General features: G+C 36.8%; 6 protein-coding genes across 14 annotated transcripts in view; 3 read left to right on the top strand and 3 right to left on the bottom strand.

The window, feature by feature from the left end:
• Positions 1-1,453: 1,453 nt before the first annotated feature.
• On the bottom strand, positions 1,454-9,639 carry LOC113210147 (hamartin). 5 transcript variants are annotated; one of them, XM_026427992.2, is made up of 23 exons: positions 9,497-9,639; positions 8,522-8,712; positions 8,314-8,431; positions 8,070-8,205; positions 7,879-7,991; positions 7,611-7,797; positions 7,454-7,527; positions 7,160-7,299; positions 6,902-7,053; positions 6,737-6,829; positions 6,448-6,663; positions 6,210-6,362; positions 5,841-6,064; positions 5,521-5,686; positions 5,085-5,427; positions 4,671-4,960; positions 4,345-4,587; positions 4,140-4,265; positions 3,942-4,043; positions 3,574-3,811; positions 3,327-3,484; positions 2,655-2,925; positions 1,454-2,565 (listed from the first exon to the last, which is right to left on the bottom strand). In XM_026427992.2, exons 2-23 carry the CDS (start codon positions 8,613-8,615, stop codon positions 2,396-2,398), a joined length of 3,807 nt encoding a protein of 1,268 aa, XP_026283777.1. In that variant the 5' UTR covers positions 8,616-8,712; positions 9,497-9,639; the 3' UTR covers positions 1,454-2,395. The 5 variants fall into 5 exon arrangements, with proteins under 5 accessions (XP_026283777.1, XP_026283781.1, XP_026283782.1 ...); XM_026427996.2 differs by having other exon boundaries at positions 8,522-8,697; positions 9,497-9,633; XM_026427997.2 differs by lacking the exon at positions 9,497-9,639 and adding an exon at positions 9,413-9,493 and having other exon boundaries at positions 8,522-8,697.
• A 277-nt stretch (positions 9,640-9,916) lies between these two features.
• LOC113210150 (ubiquitin carboxyl-terminal hydrolase isozyme L5) lies at positions 9,917-20,437 on the top strand. Of its 3 annotated transcripts, none has more exons than XM_052271883.1 (7): positions 9,917-10,112; positions 18,997-19,060; positions 19,157-19,262; positions 19,349-19,536; positions 19,637-19,834; positions 19,940-20,039; positions 20,134-20,437. In XM_052271883.1, the coding sequence occupies exons 1-7, from the start codon at positions 10,061-10,063 to the stop codon at positions 20,377-20,379; spliced, it is 954 nt and encodes a 317-aa protein (XP_052127843.1). In that variant the 5' UTR covers positions 9,917-10,060; the 3' UTR covers positions 20,380-20,437. The 3 variants fall into 3 exon arrangements, with proteins under 3 accessions (XP_052127843.1, XP_026283785.1, XP_052127844.1); XM_026428000.2 differs by lacking the exon at positions 9,917-10,112 and adding an exon at positions 18,371-18,572; XM_052271884.1 differs by lacking the exon at positions 9,917-10,112 and adding an exon at positions 18,871-18,889.
• LOC113210151 (riboflavin kinase) lies at positions 10,268-11,895 on the top strand. Its single transcript, XM_026428001.2, has 4 exons — positions 10,268-10,455; positions 10,634-10,785; positions 10,873-10,975; positions 11,214-11,895. The coding sequence occupies exons 1-4, from the start codon at positions 10,365-10,367 to the stop codon at positions 11,342-11,344; spliced, it is 477 nt and encodes a 158-aa protein (XP_026283786.1). The 5' UTR covers positions 10,268-10,364; the 3' UTR covers positions 11,345-11,895.
• LOC113210148 (nuclear valosin-containing protein-like) lies at positions 12,025-18,245 on the bottom strand. The gene is made up of 15 exons (XM_026427998.2): positions 17,924-18,245; positions 17,373-17,496; positions 17,159-17,277; positions 16,899-16,957; positions 16,519-16,753; positions 16,137-16,340; positions 15,922-16,056; positions 15,605-15,824; positions 15,101-15,395; positions 14,375-15,020; positions 13,830-14,273; positions 13,625-13,747; positions 13,332-13,538; positions 13,013-13,240; positions 12,025-12,929 (listed from the first exon to the last, which is right to left on the bottom strand). Exons 1-15 carry the CDS (start codon positions 18,074-18,076, stop codon positions 12,843-12,845), a joined length of 3,279 nt encoding a protein of 1,092 aa, XP_026283783.1. The 5' UTR covers positions 18,077-18,245; the 3' UTR covers positions 12,025-12,842.
• A 770-nt stretch (positions 20,438-21,207) lies between the features above and the next one.
• Positions 21,208-22,656, bottom strand: LOC113210152 (60S ribosomal protein L32). Of its 3 annotated transcripts, none has more exons than XM_026428003.2 (4): positions 22,500-22,656; positions 21,853-21,952; positions 21,621-21,773; positions 21,208-21,383 (listed from the first exon to the last, which is right to left on the bottom strand). In XM_026428003.2, exons 2-4 carry the CDS (start codon positions 21,943-21,945, stop codon positions 21,225-21,227), a joined length of 405 nt encoding a protein of 134 aa, XP_026283788.1. In that variant the 5' UTR covers positions 21,946-21,952; positions 22,500-22,656; the 3' UTR covers positions 21,208-21,224. The 3 variants fall into 3 exon arrangements, with proteins under 3 accessions (XP_026283788.1, XP_026283789.1, XP_052127845.1); XM_026428004.2 differs by having other exon boundaries at positions 22,483-22,550; XM_052271885.1 differs by lacking the exon at positions 22,500-22,656 and adding an exon at positions 22,377-22,400.
• Positions 22,657-22,859: 203 nt separating this feature from the next.
• LOC113210149 (uncharacterized) overlaps positions 22,860-23,872 on the top strand; it is a gene marked incomplete in the record, with an annotated part of 3,293 nt that continues 2,280 nt past the window's right edge. Inside the window, 4 exon segments of the mRNA XM_052271882.1 lie at positions 22,860-23,199; positions 23,281-23,348; positions 23,417-23,510; positions 23,639-23,811. Coding sequence (XP_052127842.1) covers positions 23,050-23,199; positions 23,281-23,348; positions 23,417-23,510; positions 23,639-23,811 — 485 coding nt within the window.

The raw sequence follows: 23,872 nt of genomic DNA, 5'->3' as shown, positions 1-23,872 counted from the left end.
AACTACTTTACTCATTTTATTTACTAAAATAGATAAATTAGGTTCGGACAAACGAGCTTCGGACAATCGGGGCGCCTCCCTTTTTAGCTAAGATCATGTTTTTGATATCAGTCTTGGTCCATCATCTGTAGTTTTAGCCCCAGGCCAATTTTGTAATGTCTTGACCGAGTCATGTTTAAGAAACTAATGTGTAACTTTGAACCTGCTGAAAAAAATTTTGTGGGTTATTTTAACAGAACGGCACTGGATGGTAAGTACATGTAAACTTACACATTTTGACTATAAAATATTTGTTGGTCTACTTCACTTTAGCTGTATTCCCGTATGCTCACGGTTATAACATTGAACCCAACCGTGATATAACTCTAGCCCAACAATTTGAGTTGGGGCCAAGAATTCATGCATTTTCCACGAATTTCAGAATGCAATCAAAACATTGTGTAGGAGCTTTTATGTAGTTTTAATCTCGTTCTTACAAACCTTTGTCAGATATATTCTGACATGGAAAACTCAACACATTGCCACAAAGACATCACATTAAAAACAATCAATTAACTTAAACATATGGCCGTAGGAGATAACAACACGTTCAGTCAACAAATTACACTTCCAGGGACCGTTCACAGTTGCCCATTTATGGTCTGTACACAGAGGTTTCATGGGGACAATACAAAGAACTCTTTAAAACTTGCCCAAAAGCTAGCCCTGTGAGCAGCTGTCCAGTTCTTCCTTACTACTATAGATTTTATCAAATACTTGGCCCCACTCCATCTTAAAATCATAAGTAAATAGAGTTTTGACATGGATAAATAGAAAACAAAACATGACTCATCTTTTGTCTCTCACAATGTGCAATAAATTTTGACAAATCTAATGTATGTGGTTATTTACAAATGTAACATGAATATTTTACCATTTCCAATTATTTCGAACCAAACATTTCCACAGACCAGCACTAACACAATGTTCATTGCGTCATCCCATTAAATGGGCTGCCGAAGTAAACTTTGATTCTCAGTCTTTTGTTGATTCCTCCATCATCCATTACTTCTCTCATTGCTTTTAGAGTTACCGGCATTCTCACTGGACAGCATATTTAACAAAATACAATCTTAGAAAAAGTGTGAAATCATAAATACAGATGACCAAAACTGGAAGAAGCTATATGGAAAATATAAGAGAAAATCTCAGGTCTCTCTTCAGAATGTGAAGTAAACAGGCATGAATGAATGGGGGGGGGGGGGGGAGAATTTCTAATGAACTCAGTGAGGAAGTCATATAGTACTAACATTGACGGTAAAGACTTGATTCAAACTCCATATCTATAGAACAGGAATAACTGAAGAAGGTAACAGAAACAGATAAAGGAAGAGTTTTGTCATCCTTTGTTAAAACTTATCTCATCAATGTTATTTACACAGATGGATAGACAATAAAGTAGAGCTTTAAGAAGTAAGATGTTTCAAAGTGATTTTATTTTCAAAAATTTGTCACCATTTAAATCTGCTCTACTCTTCTGTTTGCAATGCGGGCCAGCACTCAAAACTGTTGGCAAATATAGAGAGCTGATTGAAGAGTAACATGTAACAAGGGATTTGCTGAAAGCATAGTCCAGTTACATCAATATGTACGAAATCTAGAAAAAACAGATACCCTTTCCATAAAGTTAGGAAAATAAAAAATTTAGAAAACAAAACAATCATTCCAAGTAAAATTAGTTTAATTCCTTCATATCATGATTATCTAACTCACAGAGATCCTTGGAAAAGAGGGATCAAAACATTACCGTAATCTTTCCTTAAAAATCAGTAGCACTGGCACAATTCAAAAATGTTACTGTATAAAGAGGGTACACAACAAAACCACCAAGGTACTTTTCAAAAACAAAATTGACCAACAGCAACATAAACAATCATAATTCAAAATTTGATCCATGATATTCAAGGACACAAAATCTCTAAAGTTAGATAACAAAATGCACTGACCATGTACTGAGTTTATTCACAATGTTGAGACTAGAAACCATCGTCAAATTAAAAGCTTTCAAAAGTTACCAACAAATTATATTTTCATTTAAGAAAGAAGTGGTATATACAATGAGAGAATTCTGAAGAAAAAAGAAATTGAATGGGGTCCTCTATTTCCTTTTCAAAAGAAAACAACTTTTTGATCATGGTTTTTTGCAATCACATAAGACATTAAGAATATTAAGTATAGATTTGTTTCACTTATGTATTTAACAAATACAATGCTGTAGGGGCAATATATAAAATAATAGTACACCACAATCACAAAACACAAATTTTATCAACTATATGACAGAAAAGAACCCAACTTAAAAAACTAATATCTTTAACAGTATATTAAACTTTTTATAGGTACATAAGACAAAATATTATCCCTCATCACTAACATTGCTGCTAACAACCGCAGAGGAGGCTGATGATTTTGTTTTTGTGGGAGTTAACGGTTGGGACGGTGTTGGTACTGCTTCTGCAAGCTGTTCTGGTTGGTCAACTATTACTTGTAAATTTTGGATGGTTGAAACATCTCTAGCTAAAATTCCTGTACATAAAAAACAAATATTTCATTACCTCACTACACAACCAGTGTAAGTAAATAGCAAATAGTAAACCGCTCTGCAGAGTGCATACCTGGCAATGACATTCCTTCTGATGAGCTTAAGGATTCAGATAAAGGTGAACTTGAGTGTGGCAGCCTGTCATCACTACACACACTATCTGGGCTTTTGGGGTGAGTGAGGTGTGAAGAGGAGCTTGCTGCAGCTGGCTGAGACGCTGTAGGCTCTCTTCCTTCCCGTTTTCGCTTACTCTTTAACTCAGCAATTACTTTTAATAACTCCAAGTTGTTTTCTTGAAGCCTTTGATTGATCTTTTTTTGAGCCTGGTATTTACTTTCAACTGCCTGTATAAATGACACAGATACTCAATAAAACTCAGATTGACGTTTCAAAAAGATACAGTCAACTCAAGCTGTAAGGTTTCTGCATAGCGTTGGCTAAAACACTTTAGCGAGAGTTGACTCTTCAAGACAAGATGATCATTGTATTAAGGGACAGTTAACATGTACACATTCACACTTAAACAAATCTTGGTAAAACATTTCTATTTTAATTAATATTTAATTATAAATTTGTCATAAAAATACAAATCTTAAGTATGACAAGTTTTTTTTTTTTAAATTTTGGTTATAGTACAAGCCTTAAGAGCAAAGTTCCATGACTGGGCAGTTCATTCACATGGAGTGGCGCAGATATAATTATTACAATGCATTATTACAACAAGATTAGAAGAAATTTTTGTTACCTGTAACTGATCATTATATTCATCCTTAACAACTTTAAGCTGTCTTTTTTTCTCATTCATGTGATGAGCATTATTTGTAGCACTAGACTCAAGCTCGGCAACACGTGCTTTTGTGGCTTCCAACAAAGAACTTTTAGAGTCTAAAATTTGACGAAGATCTGAAAGTGAAGAGGTTAAAAATTAATATTAGTTCTAAAAGAGATTTACCTTGAATTTGTATTTACTTTGTCTAGGAAAAGTAACTCACTATTAAGTTCATCATGATAAGCCTCCTTGATACTTGTAAATTCTTCTGGTCGTTTGTGATTTAGAGACATGTAATTAATTTTCTCATTCAGGCGTTGATGTTGTTCTCCAGCAAGCAATAACTCTTTCTGCAGTTGCTGTACTTCTGACTGAAGTTTTTCTGCAGCAGCAGCATTCATTTCAGCTTGCCTTTTCTCATTACTTATATCAAGAAGCTTGCTTTGTGCATTTTGATATTCCTAAAAATAATACAGTTTTGTGATGGAAATGTGATGGAATGATGTAACATTTCATACTTACTACTAGATTGGCACAACACAACACAAACAATTAAATTTATAACAATATATCACTGAAGCAGATTTCTACCTTTTGTACAGCTGCAGTAGATTTTTGTTCCTGGAGAAATTTTTGTTCCATATCCTCGAATTTTGATTTCCACTCACGGGAACTGTTTTGTGCTTGTACACACTTGTAATGAAAGCAAAAGATAATGAAAATAAAATGGACAAAGAGAAAAATATAAAATTGGATATCATGTAACTGTGGAACTTGAAAATTTGTTACCTGTTCTTCCCAATATTTAACAGATGCTTGCTCCTCTTGTATTATTCTATTTGATTCTTCCCTTTGTCTTGTTACCTCCTTGCTAACTGATTCTAATTCATGCTGCAGAAGACTAAGTTGCTCTTTCTGTTGATTTTTTTTTATTAATCAAATGTCAAAAGAATTTTAAGTGTATTATTGCAGGGAGACTCACTAAAATACTTACGAGTGCAGTTTTAACTTCTTCCAAAGCACGGTTGTTCCGAGATCTTCCCAACAAACGCCGATTTCTTTCGGCGTGCACCTCTCGGCGCTGGCGCTCAAATTGGAGCTGAATATTTAGCAGCATAATTTGTTCTCTAAATTTGCTTTCCCTGTTTTCAGCCTCAGAATTCGAACTTTTTGAGCGTATTTCTAAGATATTCCACAGAAACTGGTCCAACTGTGTTTGAGGACTAACATTTTCAAGCTGAAAATATTTTTATAATATGGTATAGACAGTAAAATATAGAGCCATACATAAAGCAAGGAACATGGGTCATTTGTGTTTACCTTAGATTGAAACATGTTCTGCTCATTAAAAGCTGAAAATGGTGCTGGGCTTGGTGCCTGACTGGATTGAGGTTCCATAGATGGAAACACTGACATGAACAGGTATTCATAGGGAGCGCATTCTACAGTCTGAGTGCCTTCTGTTACCATTTCTGGTTTCAGGTGCAAGTGAGTGCAACCATTGACCAAAGCTTCCTCACCAATCGAATTTTGAGGCGTAGTTGCATCCTCATTCTGAAGACAATCTTCAAATTCTTCCTCCACTGTGCAGTCAACTTTTAAATCACTTGCTGGAGAAAAAATACAAAAACAAACAACCAATGGAGTTAACAATTACAACACAATTACTATGTACCTGAGCTTTAACATGGGTTTTAAAAAACAGATATTATATTTAAAAATGTTTTATTATACCTTGAGACTTTTCCATTTCTGGACAGGAATTTGTCCGACGAACTTTACCACTGGGAAATGATGTTCCATTTCCTGGACTACTGCCAGTACTGCCAATATTAGAGTCAGATGAGATTGGATATTGGACAGGAGGTACGCAATGGCTGAAATATCTCATGCGAGCTCTTCTAGTGAAATTCATAACCGAATTAGGCATATGTAGGCCACCAGAAGCACACGGGGACCCAGATTGTTCTTGAAGACATTCATCCCCTTCCATTTCACAATCCTGATCATGATTGTGGGTGACAGGAAATTCTTGCAAAACTGAGTCACAATGTCGACTTACTGCCAGAGGAGTTTGCTAGAGAAAAAACAAGAAAACAGTTTAGTAAGTATGGTTGGTAAATAAGGTACCACGATAGGCACATCTGCTTTTGCATAAAGAGTAACTCACCGCATTCATAGATCGAGTGTCGTTCCTAAACTGTTCTCCTTGTTTGACAATTTCAACAATTTCTTGATCCTCCTGGGTGGAGTCATTTGGATGATACAGAGATGTTGAAGATACACTGGAGGTGTGCCCTTCTGCTAAATGCACACCATTCTTTTCAGGAGTTGGCCTAAGTACATTCAAAGAGACACATACAATAATTACAAAGTAAGTGAGAAGAATGTTAGAATTTATAATATTAAGTATTCATTGCATTACACGCAGAACATTGGATATGTTCATTTGCCAGCAAAAGTAAGACATTCCCTCTTGTGTTTACTTACCTTGTGATAGGCCAATCCCTTGATCCAGGTAATGGTGCTGTAGGTTCAATTGGAACTGGGCTCTCTGGTGGAACTCCTGAAGAGCCAATAACTCTAAGTGGACTGGAAGGTATTCTTGATGACAAAACAGAATTTGAGGAGATACTTGATAGAGCAGTACTTCGAGACTTGGCACCAGTAGAAGGGTTAAACTGCTTTTCAACAAAGCCTTCTGATGATGATATCTGTGAGATGTTAAAGGATCAGTAAAGTAGAGGCAGCTTGAATATTTAAAACAAGACAGAGAAAAAACAAAAAAGTTCAAAAACAAAATTGCTTAATTTATATTGAGAGTTTCTATAGCAGTAAAAATATTATTTGAACACTTACTTGCTTGCGTTCCTGAACTAGGTTGGCAACTCTTCTAGCCATAGAAGTGGATTCCCATGGTTGATCTATGATTGAATGGCCTCCAAGAGGAAGAGAGTCACGACGTGGTTGTTGGAAAGCTGACACTGTTGGAACATCTGATGGGAATGTTGGCTGTATGGTACAAAACTGCAGTGTGAATAATGCATGTAGTCTAAGCTAATAGTATTTGTAGGTTCGGACAATTCTGAGATCTTACAGGTGGTGTGGCAGTCATTTGTTGATTAATTCCGGAATAACGGAATGGCGATGGTTCTTTTTTCATTGGCGATGATGGTTGTGAGTAGGATGTGCTCACCGTCAAACCTCCGGGCCATTTTTGAGGGAGAGCACTTCCACCTGAGCTGAGGGAGTGGTTTAGGGCTCGCACTACAGTAGAGGGAGCCAATGGTTGTCGCGGTAAAACCCGCAAATCCTGAAATAAATTAATAATTTCTCCAGAACCACAGCAAAGAGAACAGTACAGGAATAAAAAGATAGCTACATACCTTTATGGGAGTTGTCTCTGGTGTAGCTTCAATAGCTGCCTCAGGTGGCGATGTGCCCTCTTGATGAGGAAATGAGGTACTTGCCACATAGTTCTACAAAAAATAAAAGAATTAAATTTTCACAAATTGATTTGTTCATGATTCATTTTGACACAGCAAGCTAACCTGTTGGATGGGTGTGTGTGGAATTGAGGTTGGTGTTGACTCAGGTGGGGGTGGAGTATTTAGTCCACAACGAGAACTTGGGCTCCACTCTTCATTATATGTTAGTACTAGATCAGATGCCATAGTTTTTCCATAAGATTGCTGTGTATCTTCTAAACATACATAAGAACACCAATAATTAACTCAGTGACTTTTTTTTTCAGAGGCCTTGAAGAAACACCTCAAAATCAGGAAATAAAGTGATGAAAATGAAAGTACCCAGTGCTATGGCAAGTTCCATTGTTGAATGGGACCGATGCATAATTGAGTTGGAGACTGTCCCAAAGTCATCCCTTGACGTGTCCAAAACATATTTTGCACACTCAACTATGACGTCATGATCTTCCATCTTCACCCACCTGTAATGTTTATAAAAAGAACAATAGAAACAAGATTGATATCAACAACACAATGAAGGGTCACATACACACACACCCAAACACTCAATCAAATGCTGTTAAGAGACCACTTGAATATCAGATTCAAACACTGGAAAGTAGATATGCAACACACCTGCTTGGAGCTGTCTCTGCATCTTTAGATGTTGTCACCAGTTGCGGATGCATTCGTACTGAGTAGACCATAGGCTGATAAAAAATAAACAAATGCAAACAAATCCAGAACAAAATGTATTTTCTTAGGATTTATTAAATGAAAAAATTTGACTAACCTTAATAGTATGACTGAACACATCCAGATTATCCTGCTGTGTATATTGCTTTCGTAGGTAAAATAGAAAATTGCAAGGATACATGCCATATAGGCGATTGAATAATTCACAAAGCCCAACTTGAAGGTGTATAAGGTTGTACTCTGGTACTTTGTTGGGGTTATTTGTGTTCCAGGCAGCAAGTCGACTACAAAATAAATTTACATTAAAATTAATATTTCAAAGGTATATTAAGCTACTGCAAATAACAGCTCAATCGCTCACAAACCTGAACACATCAAATATTTCATTAAGATGCTGAGCCATCAAAGATGGTAACATTGGTAACAAAATAATGATGATTAAAAGCGCACTCATCACCAGAATAATATCTGTCTCCATCTGAAAAGTGATTTATTATTTTATGTAACACTAGGATATCTGGACAGTTAAATTGAATAAGAGGATAACAAAACATACTTTCAGTATTCGAAGAAGATCATTTAACACTTGATGTTTAACAATTTTAATGAGCCATGTAGGTCTTCTTCGCACAACATGTCCCAATAATGTGAGTGCCTGTAGCTTTGATTGACCTCTTAGTGTTTCTGATAATCTATAATTGAAAGTAAGCAACAATAAGTAGTTTGTATGGCAAGTAAAAAGTTATAAACAAAGTTGAATAACAAGAAAAATGTTAATAAAGTATATTACGTAATCTTACTTATTAAAAAGATGCATGTCATGAGGCTCCCTGACACCAACTAAAATTTCAACCAGTCTCATACTGCTTGTTTGTAAATAACAATCGAAAATACCATTCAACAGCCATGGGTCTTTTGCTGTAAATGAATGAAAAGATATAAAACATGATGGATAAATTCTTTAAATTTGCAAGAATCTTCCAAAAATTTAAAGCAATCTATACTTACTTGAATTAAATTGTTCATAAAATTTTTTCTTTAAATCCTCAATTTGTGTAGTTTTATTGGATTCAATTAAGATTTGAATATCTTCTCCGTCCATTTTTAGATAACGTTTATGGTTTACAGCCAAGGCCAAGAATTAAACGTCAAGTTTGACGTTAACATCATTGTACAATTTCAACCTGTGAAGAAAGATACTGGTGTGAAAAACCAGGAGATGAGAATATAAAATAAGTTTTCTTTAAAACTTGGACAAAAAAAAAATACTTGAGACAGTGATCAGTTTTGAAGAAACATAAAACAATACCAGTGACAACAATAATGTGAAACTTCAATTAGAAAAAGACTACTAAAAAACTTTCAAACATTCCAAGTGAGAGAAGTGTTTTTGAGAGACACAAAATTAACTTTAAATGTGCTTAGGTTTAGAGTAAATAAGCAGACAACTTACACTACAATTATGGAACAAAGGAAACTGATGACAATAATAACATACAATACACTTAAGAGAAGACACAACAATTCCTGCACAGTTTTTAACATTACTGCACTGTCAATGTGTCTATAGAGGACATATTGCTCATTCAACAAATCTATGAAAGTGACAATCTGATTTAGTTTCAGGAAGTTTATTGGTTATTTTGAATAATGAAAATTTTGAATTACTAATTCACATGAGCAAGATTTTAGAATATATCAAAATTGGACATATATCGATCTTGAAGTAATATAAAAAACAAAAACATCGAAATTTTAATTCTTTTCAACTGCTAAATGTGCCGAATGTCTGCAACGGGCAGCGGGTCTTGGGCTGAAGTTTTAAGCACCATCTATTCGTAAAATGCAATGTGGGGCAAGTCTAGCACCGCTTTGAGTTTTGCTAACGTTATTTCTTACACTTTAAACATTGACAAAAACTGCAACAACTTTTATTCGCCAATAATTTTACGTACTATGTGGATAATTCTCATATGTACATACCTCGGGATCCATCTTGTCCACTATTCGCAGACGCAGCTGTCGACCAAAACCGGAAACTGGACATCGTTCAAAAAAAAAGCGGGTCATTTTCAACTGCTTTTGAAAGTTATTCGCCTTTGCCTTTAATCAACAATTTAGGATATAGCCTTCGTCCAATGTATCGCCGTTGTACAGAATATCGTGTCCGACCTTCCGTAGAAGGGGCGATGTGGGCATTTCTTCTTTAAAGGGTCGATGCATAAGTAGTTGTACGACAAAGCTCCCGGGATACCAAAGGCTTAGTTGGTTTAATAGTTTTTGTGTTTTGCTTTTCTGTATATTTTTAGTGACTTTTGTCTCCCAGCTGGTTGATTACTATTCCCCGTTTCTTCGCCAACAAATGCTGACGACTGATTTATTTAATTTAGTAATCACATTTTCATCGGAATAGTTTCCCGACTTCACACTCATTTCTAGATCTCTGCTGATCTCTGCACACTTTCAACCAATATCATACATTAATTGCCGACGCTTTCCTCACTAGACGAGAGCAGGAAGATGTTTGGTTGATCGTATAGTTTCAGAATGCAGCGTTGGCAACAATACCCGCGCCCAACTCCAAAATTTCGGCATCCAGGTACACAGAACGAGAGGTAAAAAGAGAGAGGCATAATACGTGTATTGATAGCAATCTTCGGTGACGTGTGAAGTTATGGAGAAGAGGAGCTTTGCCATTTAATCCTCTGTCTCTCAATAATCTCTCTGCGGAAAAGATACGAACGCGTGCTGGTGTTAAGCAGAAGGAGACAAGTATATCAGTCTGCCACATATAGATTTAGCAGACGAGACTGCAAGTTGGAACGGCTGCAGGTGTAATTGACAGTCGACGATGACGTTCAAAAAAGGCCTCCCTCATTTTGCAGCGGGTACGGTAGTGAAAGGGTTTGGAAGAGGTTCCAAAGAACTTGGCATTCCTACAGGTGAGTTGCAATGTCTTGTCTTTAATACTTTACATTTCTCCACCCTCTAAAATACCTAACCTAACCTACACCCACGAAAAACTAACAGAAACAGGTCCAAAGAGTTTTGAACCGACAACAAATTCATCTTTGGCGTAGTTAGACCAGATTTCAGAGTTGTTTTCTTCTCAATTTTTAGCTAATTTTGAACCACATGTTGTGAAGGAACTGCCAGTTGAACTGGAAACTGGCGTTTACTTTGGCTGGGCTCAAATTGACAACGGAGCTATTCATAAAATGGTTATGAGTGTTGGGTGGAATCCATACTACAAGAATGTTGAGAAATCCATGGTAAGGTAGTCTATGTATATTAGAATCTAATTGAGTTCCGTTCCATGCGGATATGCACCAATCACTAATATGTTATGTAATTTTCAGGAAACCCATATTTTACATAAATTTCCATCAGATTTTTATGGACGTTACCTGAAAGTCTGTATGTTGGGTTACCTTCGTCCAGAAAAAGATTACTCTTCCTTAGGTAAAGACCACACCTTTAACTTAATGATTTCCTGAATTGCATTTATCTTTTTATGCTCACTCAAAATTATTTGCGTAAAAATACTATTATCACAAAATGTAAAGTTACACCTCTTTTTTAATTGAATGTCTGTGGTGTGACATACAAGATTGATTATGTGAGGCTCACCATCATCTTGTGTAGTACTTGAATCCAAATGTACAAAGTTTTAGCTCTACAATAATTCCTTTCTTTCCAGATGCATTGGTTGCAGACATAAGAAATGACATTTCTGAAGCAGAAAAACAATTAGAACAATCTGCCTACATCACCTTGAAGTCCCATGAGTTCTTTACATCAGACAGTAAAAAGGTTGATAATAATCAGTAGCAGGCTACACATTAAGAGAGATTGTTGGGAACAAACTTTTGTTTATCATTAACATCGCTGTTTTATAAAGTTTTATAGTTGATACAACACTTGAAAGTCTGTGATCTAAAATATTTGTGATTGACAACATTGAAAATTACAAAGTGTAGTTTTTTTGTTTTTTTTCTCTCTTGTTATTCTACTTGTTTGTTGCAATCAAACACAAAGTAAAAACTGTCTTATTGTGTCTAGTTAATACTTTTCTCTGTTAAATATCTTCGTGTGGTATTGGTGTTGATAATTGAGTACATATATTGTCACACTTATTCTGAATACATTAGTAAGTAAATGGCACACTACTTTTATAACAGATTTGCCTACCACTAATATGGCATTCAAAGCTCTTGACAAAATTGCTTAATTGTACACAGCTGACCAACAGCTGTTAATGTACTCAGCAGTATTTAAAAAAATGACAAAGCATGAAATGAAAACTGAAATGCTGTACTTAAACTTAAAACCTTATTTATTGGTTTCTAAATCGTGTAATAAAATTTGGCTCTGCTTTACAAGTTGTGTCGGTCATTGCATGACGTAATGCACTCATGTTAAAGTAATACACCTACAAATCACTATCAATAATGGGTACCAGTTGATATAATCCAGACATAAAATTTCCAAGGAAAACTAAATCAACACAATTCTTAAGATAGATTATATTTCATTATTCTCAAAAAATTTCATAGATATTGAGAGTAACTACAGTACATAACTTCTTAATACACTATTTGGAATATATAAACTCTACATGATTACTGCACATGTTGGCTTACAAGGGAAGGTTTTCCGGTGATACAGTCAGATTTCAATGGCACTTTAAAGTGTAGTCGTTTGCAACCCTAGATAAGGTTTGGCACTGGTTTTAGCTGCCCGTAAGGAGTTTAAAGGTCATTTTGCGCGAATTAAATCAAAAATTCCCCTATTTGATTGCTTTATTGCCATCTTTGCATGCACATATCTCCGGAACCGTTTAGGCCACAGCGCCCAGATTTTGCAGGAAATCATCTTCTAGTTAGCAATTTAAACGACCTTGAAACACCCTACGGGCAGCTGAAACCAATGTAAAACCTAGGGATGGAAACAACACCACCTTGAAGCGCCATTGAAATCTGACTGTATCACCGGAAAACCTTCCCTTGTCAGGAAAGCTACATATACAATAAGCATAAAGAGCCTTGGGCTCTAACAACAATGTTTCTGAGTGAGGCAAAGTGAAGTAACGGTCAAACTCATTAAAAGAAGTGATAGGCATAGTATTTACATCTTATATTCATTTTTAATTAAAATTCAGTCATGATAAATCCTTATCCCCCCCCCCAAACTAATCAAATGTTCCAAGGAGGTGAAAAAACAAACAAGAACAAATATATCAACACCTAAGTGCCACCATTACGACATTAACTTAACAAATAACAAGCAAGTGTAATAAATCAGTTAACACGAGTTACACATAAAATTATCAAGCTGTGTCCATGGTCTCAGATTTATCACTCACCAATGTATTTTTGTTGTACTGAGCCCCAAGTTTCTCATAATGGACCCTTTGCTTTAAGAGAGAAAAAACAAAAGTATAAGAACAGTGATTGATTACAGAACAATAAAAACAGAAAAATGTGAAGAAAACACTACCTTTCCAGTCACAGACGGTCTGATTTTAGCTACTGCAGAATTAAAGTGTCTTAGGGCCACACATAGTGGTCCTTTTTGGTCTTCTGTTTGGATAAATTCTTGAAGAGCTTGAACTCCAGCTTCCCGTACAAGAGCAGCAAGATCAGCACCAGAGTAACCTTCCAACACAGGTCTACCCGCGATTTCTCCGAGATTTACATCAGAAGACAACTCAGGTCTTGTGCCATTCTACAAGTAGAGAATCAAAGTGTTAAACTAAAGGCGCCAAAATAAAATAGTATGGTTAAAAATCGGTTTGAATGATAGAAACGATATATACCTTAGTTAATGCCCTTAAGATGTCTTTGCGATCTTCAGCATTAGGCAAGCCTACATAAACAATTTTATCCAATCGACCAGGTCTCAATACTGCTGGATCTATTATGTCAGGTCGGTTAGAAGCAGCCATAAGAAACACAGCTTTTCTGCCCTCAATGCCATCCATTTCTGTGAGCAGTTGATTTACTACTCGACTACTAACACCATTCTAAACAAAAATAATTAAATTACAGTAAAATCTTAGGAGAGGAAATACACAGCAAGGAAACAAAACTAAAATGAAAATTAACTTACATCACCAGAATCTGATCGCTTTGGACAGAGAGCATCCAGTTCATCAAAAAATATAACACAAGGAGCAGAGTTTCTCGCTCTTTGGAAAACTTGACGAACAGCACGTTCACTTTCTCCAACATACTAAGAAAATGAAAACAATAAAATTACACCACCAATCAACTTAACAAGCTAGTAAATGATCTACAATATTTCATGAACATACCATATTCAGTAACTCAGGTCCCTTCACAGAAATAAAATTAATCCCAGCCTCATTGGCAACAGCTTTTGCCAGGAGAGTTTTCCCACAACCAGGAGGTCCACATAACAAAACTCCAGCTGGTGAATTCAATCCCAACTCTGAGAATTGCTTGGCGTATCTTACTGGTGCCAAAACACACATCTGTAACTCTGCTCTAACATTAGCAAGAGATCCCACATCATCCCAGGTCACATCAGGAACAGTGGCAAATCCTTCTCTCTTAGCAGATGGTTGCACATGACGAAGAGCTTGATGGAAATCAGACATAGTAACAGTCAATTCATTAAGTTGAGATGTTGTCAGGGGTGGGGTATCTTTAAGCCATGACATCAGTTGGGATAATTCTGGTGACCACAGAGGTAGAGGTAGCAGCTTCTGAGAAAGTGATAGTTCATTTTGTACAACCTAGAAAATGAAAAAAAAATAAAAAAAAATGGTGAATAGATTTGTTGAGATTTGTAAAAAGAAAAAGAAGGGACAGACTTCATTATACTAAAGGAACCTACCTCAATCGAATCAGATTTCTCCTGATCTGGTGTGTGCTGCAGAGCTTCCTCTTGTATAGCTTCAACTTCCAAAACTTGTACATCATCATCAGTCTTTTTATTAATACACTGTTCAGGTTCAGCTTCTTTCACAATTGCATTTACGTTGTTTTGAGGTATCACTTCAACTTCATCTCCCGCACCAGATTGGCATGCCACATTGTTTTCTTGGTCATTAATTTCTGATACAGGTGCAATATTTGCACTCTGCATTTGTTCTTGTTCAGAAGAAACAATATTCATTGGTTCCTCTTCTTTACCTGTGATTAACTCCTCTAGTATGGTCTCTGATGTGATTTTCTCAGTAGTGGTTACTTCTGCATCTTTACCTGTTTCACATGTTTCAACAACTTTTTGTGCAGCTTCTTGAGTCTGACCTTCATTAGTATCCATCTGGACATGAGCAACTGTTGTACTTTTATCAGTTTGACTGGCAGCTTCTTCTAAATTAGTGCTGCTTTCATTAATTGGCTGAGCTTGAGAGTCAGTGCTTACGTTTTCACACTTTTGATCTGGAGAATCAGTACTGCCATTTTCACACACCTGACCTTGTTGAGGTGCTGTTTCCTTCATGTTGTTTGATTTTTCTTGAACTTGCACAAATACTCTGAAACAAATTAAGAAATTTATTTCTAAGTTTTCAGATCTAGTTTGAGAAAAAATCTCTGGAGCAGATAAACCACTAACCTATTCACAGCCACCATAGCTGCTTCTGTCGTTAGGGCAGACAGATCCGCACCCACAAATCCTGGAGTTAGAGAAGCTAATTCTTCAATACCAGCATCTGATGAAACTTCTGGAGCTAAGGCCAAACGGCCTAGAACTACTCTCAAAATGTGAGCCCTGGCCTCTTTATCTGGAATACCCATGCAAACTTCTCGGTCAAAACGACCTGCCCTACGCAATGCAGGGTCAAGTGAGTCTGGACGGTTTGTGGCACCAACAACTAAAACTTGATTTCCGCCTTCCTTTTCGCCAAGTTCTACAAAGAGAAAGCAGTTTTCAACACTGTCAAAGTACTCTACTTAACATAATAATGAAGCATAGAAAATGTAATTATGAGCTGCTGATAAATTAATAAACAAGATAGATAGCTAGAGTCAACTTTAACCAGTTAATGTCGACATTAACCGACTACAGACTTTTACCGTAACAGATATAACTATAGTGAGCTGTTGAAAAATTTCTAACCATCCAAAGTTGTGAGGAGCTGGGCCACAATGCGGCGCTCCATTTCTCGTTGAGCGTTGTTGCGATTAGGAGTTATAGCATCAATCTCATCGAGGAATAAAACACATGGGGCTAGTGATACTGCTTGATCAAACAAGTCACGAATTCTTTCCTCAGACTCCCCAGACACACCTGCTATGAGTTCTGGTGCTGCTACCTTTAAGAATGGTACTCCAAGTTCCTACAAAAACAGATTGAAACAAGTCAGGCTTAGAAAAACCATAAGCAGCCTTACAAATACATAATTACAACCAAAAGTTTGAACAACAATGACTTACACCAGCAATGGCACTTGCAAGTAGGGATTTTCCACAACCAGGAGGACCATGCAGCAAAAATCCACGAGGTGGAGTTACACCTATCTGTTCAAAAATTTCAGGATGTCGCAGGTGGACTAGCAGCTTACAAACTTCCTAAAAATCGTAATAAGAACTTAGATATTGGGCTCAGAGTAAAGGGTACAGAAACAAAACTGTGGAAAAATGCTTGGCACCTGTAATACAGCTGAACAACCACCAATATCTTTAAAAGAACAGTTCGGTCTCACAACTGGAATTTCTCTTCTCCTTCTCTTTGAAAGATCGGCATTTGTAGAACTTGCAGATCCGCTTCCACCCTCAACAACAGGTCTCTTGCGCTTTTGTCTCTCAGGAAGAGCTGGAGGAGTTGGTTTCAATGACGCACTGTCCACTGCAGACTAGAAACAATATAGAAACATTGCTGAATTTAAAACATGAATAAATTACAGAGCTCTAAGAATTCTTTGATAACACTTAAGGGATACAGGATTTCATCAAATAAGCCATTGCAAAGCAAAAAATTTACGGATAAACTGTATCAAACAAAAAAAAAAAAAAAAAAAAAAAAAAACTTACAGAAATGTTGGAACCATTTTCAATAGCTATAGCAACCTCTTGAGGAGTAGCCTGTCCATTAGCTGGTTTGAGTGGTTGGGAAACAGGAGAAATGGATTGATTTGGTTCTGCGACGTCTGCAGTTTCTCCATGTTTGCTGCGCTTTGCAGGTGCCTGTTCTTCATCATCATCACTACTGATATCAATCAACTCTTTAGCCCCTTCATTACCTCCAAGTTTGGCAGGGGTAAGTTTCCTTTCAAAAATAATAAAAGATCAGATAAGAGAATGGAATGACAAGAAATAAAAATAAAGATGAAAAATTCAAGAGCATAACCTTGTCAGAACACATAACCTAAAGAAATATTAAGAAAGCAGAACCTCAAAACAGTTATACTTACTTCATAGCTTGCTGCTGCATGTACATATTCAACACCTGAGAGTTACTAGTGTTAGGCTCCTAGAAGAAAGTAGGAAAACAAAATTCGGTTAACCTCAATATGTCTTTAACAGTTCAAAACTTCCATAAATAATTAGAATAATGCATCTCAAGTTAAAACAGGTTAAATTCGTGGATACCTGGGATTAATTACAGGAGAAACAAAACAAAAATATATATTTAAAGATGGGATGTATTAAAAGGAAGAAAAAGAATTATTACCACAATCAGATCCACATCTTCAGAATCAATATCCATATCGGAAACACTTGATGAATCTGCGTCATCTCCATCCCTTGAAGTATCATTCAAATTGTAAGTTTTCAAGACAACTGAAAAGGCTACAAAAAAACATAAACAAAGTTCAAGAAATTAAGGAAAGGCTCTACCATTAGCAATTGAAATAGCTTTTATACTATAAAAAAGATTAGCTTACCTTTTTCAACCAAGCCCTTGAAAACAGAGCGTTTTCTCTTTCCATAGTCTCTGTATTTACGTTGCAATTCTGTAACCATCTCTTCAATATCGATGTAAACTTTATCTTTGTTATCTTCCAGATACTAGAAAAACAAAGATACACAAAACACCAATGTCAATAGAAAATTAGTATTTCTTTTAACAGGAATTCTTTCCCAAAAACCCAGCCAGATGGAGTAAAATATTGTAAGACATCACATTATGTAGTAAAACCACACACATTGTGAGTAACATTACTTTATGTGACATGTCAACAGGTGCCTACCAGGCTAAGTTATCAGGAGCTTGACTAAGTGTTATAAAATGAAAAGAGTACTGAATTAAAGACTGGCATAAAAGAGTTTTACACTTTAACATAAATATAGTAAGTTTAACTAAGCACCATACTCAATGATAAAGAAAATACAACACCAAATAAGAAAGAAAGGGGTTAAAATTATACTAAAGTTTGTTGACGACTAACCTGCTAGATGAAACGAGATGTTAAGATTAGATTAGGCAAACACTAACCTGTTTCACTCTGGGCACGATAGCTGGGTCAACAAAGTAAGGGTAATGTTTAAACTGCTTTTTGGGCTTAAAATTAGTTTTGAATCTTGAATTGTCAGAGCCGCGCCTGTCGCCGGCTCCTTCGATGGCAATCACTTCACTCGGGGATGTCATGGTCGTAGTCTGGGCGTTACAGCGTTTACACTGCTAAGCAGTGCGCCGCAACGAGTAAAAAAGTCCAACACAATTGTCTAACTTGCCGAGTCGTTCCAAGTACAGTTTTAAGCGAGTTGAAGGAGAAAGTGTACGCACGACCCGCTTGCGTTTCGCGTGATGGAAGAATACCGCCTTGGCAGCACGCAGCACGCAACGCAGCACGGCCCCGAAGACGCGCAGGTTTTTTGTTTGTGTAGAATCTCGAATCAATAAAGTCGATACTCGAAATGAGGATCGACTAGTGCCGGTACCCTACCCTCCCCATTTCTGTTTAGGGGTTAAGGACCAAAGAGAAATTTTAAACATCCTGTTTTTCACTCAGGTTTGAGTTAGCGTTTGGAAGAGTCACCCTGCTTTTAATTTTGGTAAAGCTGATATTTCACAATGTCGGCTGGTGACTGGTGTCTCATTGAAAGTGATCCAGGAGTATTTACGGAGTTAATAAATAAGTTTGGTGAGACTTTTGTTATTTCATAGGCAGTGGCAGTGACATTCACTTTAGATTTTCGGTGTACTGTTGTACTTATTGTGTGCTGTTTCTATGAACTCTCAATACATCACATCTCATCAATTACACTATTTCGAGAACTAGTTTTATCTACTCAATTTTATGGCTTGGCTTCATCGCATTATATGTTTTACACTCTAGTCCAGCTGTTATGAATTGTTGTACTGTCAAAGTTAAACTCTATAATTTGGGAAGTTCATCTTCTTCATATAATTTGTTAAATTATTTGTGGTTTGAAACCATTGAACAGAGTTAAATTATGTGTAATTTGTCCTATTATATATACATAAGACCATTTGCATTTGCTTATCACCACCAACAATTGCTCTATGTTGCAGTGCAACTTTCATGCAATTCCTCTGTTTTACAGGTGTGAAAGGATGTCAGGTGGAGGAATTGTGGAGTTTGGATTCTGATCAGTTTGAAAATCTGAAGTACGTATTTCATGTTCAGGTAACAATTTACTAATTTATAAACTTAAAAATAAAATAAAAAATTGTTTGATCATGGTATTTTTTGCTTTGTTCAAGGCCTATTCATGGACTTATCTTTTTATTTAAATGGATTAAAGATGAAGAGCCATCTGGTCCTGTTGTTTTGGATACACGTTTGGAGAAAATATTCTTTGCTCAACAAGTATGCTGCTTTTGTTTACCTGACACATTCTTCCGGTTGTCATATGTGTACATTGTTGCTGTGTATTAACTCTGTTTTGTTCATAGGTCATAAACAATGCTTGTGCTACACAAGCAATTATCAGCATTTTGTTGAATTGCAAACACCCTGATATTACCTTGGGATCGACTCTTACAGAATTCAAAGATTTCTGCCAGACATTTGATGCCAACATGAAAGGTCTTTCTCTTAGCAATTCTCAAACCATACGAACAGTACATAATTCCTTTGCAAGGTAATAGCCTGTTCTTTTACTTAACTTACCTTTTGTTGGTCTAACTACCATACATATTTCATTTGCCACATTTGCATTTTGTCCTTTTTTTCTCTTTTAGGCAGAATTTATTTGAATTTGATAGCAAAGCTGCCACCAAAGATGATGATGTTTATCACTTTGTCAGCTACCTGCCTATTGATGGTCGACTCTATGAATTGGACGGCATTAGAGAAGGGCCAATTGATTTGGGACCAATACCTGCTGATAAAGATTGGTTGGATATTGTGCGGCCTGTCATTGAAAAGAGGATGAAAAAGTGAGTTTTTTTTTTGTTTTTTTTAAATAAAACATAGTTTCCAGAAGTTTATTCAGTGTGTGTGAGACACCCCATTTACAAACAAAATTTCTTATTACGTCTCAGGTATAGTGAAGGAGAGATAAACTTTAACCTGATGGCTCTCATCTCAGACCGCAAGACCAAATACGAAAAGAAAGTGGAGAAGATCGAGAAACAAATTGAAGTTAGTGTTTCTTTAAAGAGCTCATGTGTGTTAAATCTATTTGTAATACTGTTAATTGACAAGTGTCTTTTTTTTTTCCATTTATCTTTTCTAGGAAGGAGGGATGGAAACTGATAGCCAGCAAGCAGAACTTTCCAGACTGCGTCTTCTGATTGAAGATGAAGATCGTAAGAGAAAACGTTACCAAGTAGAAAATGTTCGTCGAAAGCACAATTATCTGCCGTTAATTGTTGAAATGCTTAAAGTATTGGCTAAGGAAGGGCAGTTGTTGCCATTGTATGAGAAAGCTAAAGAGAAAACTAAGGATAGAGTCCAAAGTAAACAGAAGGCCAAAGCTTAAGCCTTTTCATTCTAAATGTAATCATAACTATTACAATGTAATAAAATATAGTGGAAAACTTGCTGTCCAATCACAACCATTTGGCACCCATCTCATCTCCACCTTCAAAGGAGGTCTCATAATCTGACTTCCCTTGCTATCCAGAAAGTGGAAAGACTGATTTTTTGTCCAATGTTCAGTAATTCCTATGAAGTAAAAAATGCACAGGAATGAAGGGAACAAGATAAAGAACACCGTTGGAAATAGTTGTAACCACCTTTGCTTTCAAACAATTGCTTAAATTGAAGCTCTTTTAAAGTTCAGGTAATTCATTTTCTGTGGCAAACGATGGAGGCTTTGTTTAACTCTTGTGTTCCATACTTTCATTGCAACCCGTGTTCTATAACAAGTTAATTTGTTTGGCCGCAAAGTTACCATCTAGTAGGAGAAATAGAAATAAATCAAATTCTTCAATGAAATTCTTTCAGACCTAGGTTGAATTACCTAGTTGTTTGAAAACAATGTGTTATAGAAGTAAATGACTAACTTTGGAACAGAGAAGTCACTATATTAGACCGACTGATTGCTATTTCTTTTAGCTCCGCAACCTTTGTGAGATTCATCCAAATGCTTTATTCTATTCAGTAATCCCAGCAAGTTGTGAGAGTTCCCTACTTAAGGTAATACAACAACCAGTGCATTGCCAGAGTGTGGCTGTTGTGTACCTTACAAAAAATCACAATTTTATGCAGTGAAGCAGCATGAATCATATGTAACAGTTCATAGGCTGAAAGGATGAAAATGAGTGAGAACTTGGGTGTAACTTCCAGGGATTCATAGATGACGAGATAAATTATGGAAAACATTTATTCATTCTCTTCAGAGCGCATACGGGCATTGCCATTAGTTAACCTGATAGACAGCTGCTGAGCTCTTTCAACAATAGCCTTCCGCTTCTTAGCAGATACAGCGTGGGCAATTTCAGCAGCAAATTTGCGGTTCTGCATCATAAGAACTTCCAGTTCCTGAAACAGAAAGACGTAGTAGATTAGAGAAACAATCTTAAATTATTGGATTTCCTGGAGTAGCAGGATAAGACAATACACTGAGTAAAGCAGTACTTCAAAACAAGAAAAAAAGAACAGCAGGTACAAGCTCAGGCTGGAAGTACTTATGACTTAGCCAGGCTTGGCTACCAGAATTTTGATATCCATAAAGCTCACAATATGCATCTAAGATGCACAAGAAGAAATTTAACATACCTTCACATTGTGTACAAGCACCTTCTTGAACCCAGTCGGGAGCATATGCCTGGTCTTGGCATTGCTTCCATAACCAATGTTGGGCATCAGGTACTGGCCCTTGAAACGACGCCTGACACGGTTGTCAATACCCTTAGGTTTACGCCAGTTTCTCTGGAGAAAGGAGACAAAAGTAAGTAACTACACAGCGCAAGATCAAGCAAAACATATTCATAGTAGAACAGGACAATACCTTAAGTTTGCCATAACGATCACTTTGATGGCGAATGAACTTTTTTGTCCTTTTTTTGACTATGTCCGGACGGTACACAGGTCGGATCGTCATGGTGCCTCTGAAATCACAAGACAAAGTTTGAATGATAACAAGGCTACAATTAAGAATGTGAATGCGATGCAATGACTACAAACAGGTGCGGCAAGACAATTCATAAACTCAAAACAAGAAGTGGAAACAGAGTTTAGGTACTAGCGTTGAGAAAATTTAAACAAGCAAAAGAAAGCCAAAATGGCATGTCCCAAGTGAAACGTTATGGTGCAGTGAGGTTAAGCCGGCACAAACCCAACAAAGATCGAGCGCATAAAATGCACAACAGAGGGAAGTGAGTGATACTAATCACTAAGGGCAAATGTAGAAACGGAATTGTTGGTGAACAAAAATTACTCAGTTCAAAGGGCCTGAGACAATGCTTGTTTATTTATGTACGTGTCCACACCGTAGGACATGAGCGGCAAACAATTTTACAACAGACACCCAACCTGGATAACTAGACGAATCGCAAGTTAACTAAAATTTCCCGACAATGGCCCTAATTTAATATTTTACGATGGAGGAAGTCTGATAAAACAAGATTATATATTTTACCTCGGATAAGAACTTACTTGGATGAGCTCTGCAACCACTCACGCTAGAAAAAGATACGACGGAAAGACTTCTTGATGATGTTCTTCTTGGTTTTCGCCGTTGGTCGAAAAAAAAGAGTTCGTCGGAACCCTGGCCGCAATCTTCGGCACACGTGTTGTAATTTAAAAATGTACAAACATATTATTTCACAATAATACAGAGTCTTCTCGTTAAAAACGTGTTTTTTTAACGAAAAAAACTCAATATTCGCCCTCGCTACAGAAATGTTTCTATCACTGAACAACAATGCGACGTCAGAAGTTGGTACCATGTTGGTACTGACGGCGCAGCCGGCAAACCAATGTGAATGTGACTTTTCCGGTGCGAGGTATTCCCCTGCCTTTAGCCTTTAGTGACAGCTGACAGCCATCATTCTAGGCCAGGCCCCTCACATTTCTTATCAGTCGGGCGAATGATTGCATGTCGGTGGCACTCCTCTCTCTTGGAAACTTCAGCTTCTGTGACTCGTACTTTTCATGGATTAGTGGTGTTTTCGACGAAAGCGTTGTTTTTTCTTGTTAATTAACCATGGAAGGAGATCCCTCCGCGTGTGCTATTTGTTTTGAGCCATATGATTCCTCCCCAGTACTAAGACTCCCCAAAGTAACTGATTGCGGACATACTTTCTGTTTGGAATGTCTGCAGAAAGCGCAAAGCATTTGCCCCAACTGTCGTCAGGTTAGTCTTTAGGTATTTACATACATATTTAAATTAATTTCGTTTACATGGTTGTTTATGTGAGAGATTCTGGCGTTCCAGAGAATTCCTAAAAGACCAGAAGATCTGACAACTGTCTTTGCTTTAATCAGCAGTGGAACTTCAGAAAAGTAAGTTTAGTATAGTTGTTTATTTAATAGGTTTACAACAAAAAATCTTGTGACTCGTATTGTTTCAGCAAGTATTGTCATACATGTAAGAAAGTTGCAGTGCGCCAATGCCAATTAGACCGTCATCGTGTTCAGAACCTAAAGCCTTACTTGCAACAAAAGGTGAGCCTTGTTTTTTTTATTTTCCACTTAGGTATCAATTGTTAGCATGTAGGGTTGTTTTTGTGCTGACTTATATCATGGTTTCCATACAACACCTGCTTAACCTGATGCATTTGCCTGATTTTCAGGTAAAGGCCCCTGTTGAAGCCCTGAAAGCATATAGAGCTGTCCTTGAGAATGTCACTCCCTATATGCTTCAAATGCAAGAAGTTGCTAGAGACCAGCTCCATGAAGTTATGGCAGAGGGAGATCTGTGTAAAGAACTGTCGAAGGACCTTGACAAATGTGCTGAGGAAGAAAACGGTATGTATTTCTAGTGACAAATAACATTGTCAACATGTTTGCTTTTTCTTTTTATTAAA

This window comes from Frankliniella occidentalis, unplaced genomic scaffold, assembly GCF_000697945.3.
Source record: "Frankliniella occidentalis isolate FOCC.00 unplaced genomic scaffold, Focc_3.1 Scaffold177, whole genome shotgun sequence".
Lineage (NCBI taxonomy): Eukaryota > Metazoa > Arthropoda > Insecta > Thysanoptera > Thripidae > Frankliniella > Frankliniella occidentalis.
The sequence above is the reverse complement of the archived record's forward strand: the minus strand, read 5'-3'. Positions and strand labels throughout refer to the sequence as shown.

Excerpts from the sequence above, each read along its gene's own strand:
- LOC113210148 (XM_026427998.2), bottom strand. The coding sequence starts at position 18,076 with ATGACATCCCCGAGTGAAGTGATTGCCATCGAAGGAGCCGGCGACAGG. Across the intron at positions 13,539-13,624 it reads AGCGATCAGATTCTGGTGAT|AATGGTGTTAGTAGTCGAGT; the intron begins GTAAGTTAATTT and ends ATTTTTGTTTAG. Across the intron at positions 13,241-13,331 it reads TCTTAAGGGCATTAACTAAG|AATGGCACAAGACCTGAGTT; the intron begins GTATATATCGTT and ends CTCTACTTGTAG.
- LOC113210147 (XM_026427992.2), bottom strand. The coding sequence starts at position 8,615 with ATGGACGGAGAAGATATTCAAATCTTAATTGAATCCAATAAAACTACA. Across the intron at positions 4,588-4,670 it reads AGAACATGTTTCAATCTAAG|CTTGAAAATGTTAGTCCTCA; the intron begins GTAAACACAAAT and ends AAATATTTTCAG. Across the intron at positions 3,485-3,573 it reads TTATCATGATGAACTTAATA|ATCTTCGTCAAATTTTAGAC; the intron begins GTGAGTTACTTT and ends CTTCACTTTCAG.
- LOC113210150 (XM_026428000.2), top strand. The coding sequence starts at position 18,503 with ATGTCGGCTGGTGACTGGTGTCTCATTGAAAGTGATCCAGGAGTATTT. Across the intron at positions 18,573-18,996 it reads GGAGTTAATAAATAAGTTTG|GTGTGAAAGGATGTCAGGTG; the intron begins GTGAGACTTTTG and ends TCTGTTTTACAG. Across the intron at positions 19,061-19,156 it reads GATCAGTTTGAAAATCTGAA|GCCTATTCATGGACTTATCT; the intron begins GTACGTATTTCA and ends GCTTTGTTCAAG.
- LOC113210151 (XM_026428001.2), top strand. The coding sequence starts at position 10,365 with ATGACGTTCAAAAAAGGCCTCCCTCATTTTGCAGCGGGTACGGTAGTG. Across the intron at positions 10,786-10,872 it reads AGAATGTTGAGAAATCCATG|GAAACCCATATTTTACATAA; the intron begins GTAAGGTAGTCT and ends TGTAATTTTCAG. Across the intron at positions 10,976-11,213 it reads AAAAGATTACTCTTCCTTAG|ATGCATTGGTTGCAGACATA; the intron begins GTAAAGACCACA and ends CTTTCTTTCCAG.
- LOC113210152 (XM_026428003.2), bottom strand. The coding sequence starts at position 21,945 with ATGACGATCCGACCTGTGTACCGTCCGGACATAGTCAAAAAAAGGACA. Across the intron at positions 21,774-21,852 it reads ATCGTTATGGCAAACTTAAG|AGAAACTGGCGTAAACCTAA; the intron begins GTATTGTCCTGT and ends TCCTTTCTCCAG. Across the intron at positions 21,384-21,620 it reads TGCTTGTACACAATGTGAAG|GAACTGGAAGTTCTTATGAT; the intron begins GTATGTTAAATT and ends TTTCTGTTTCAG.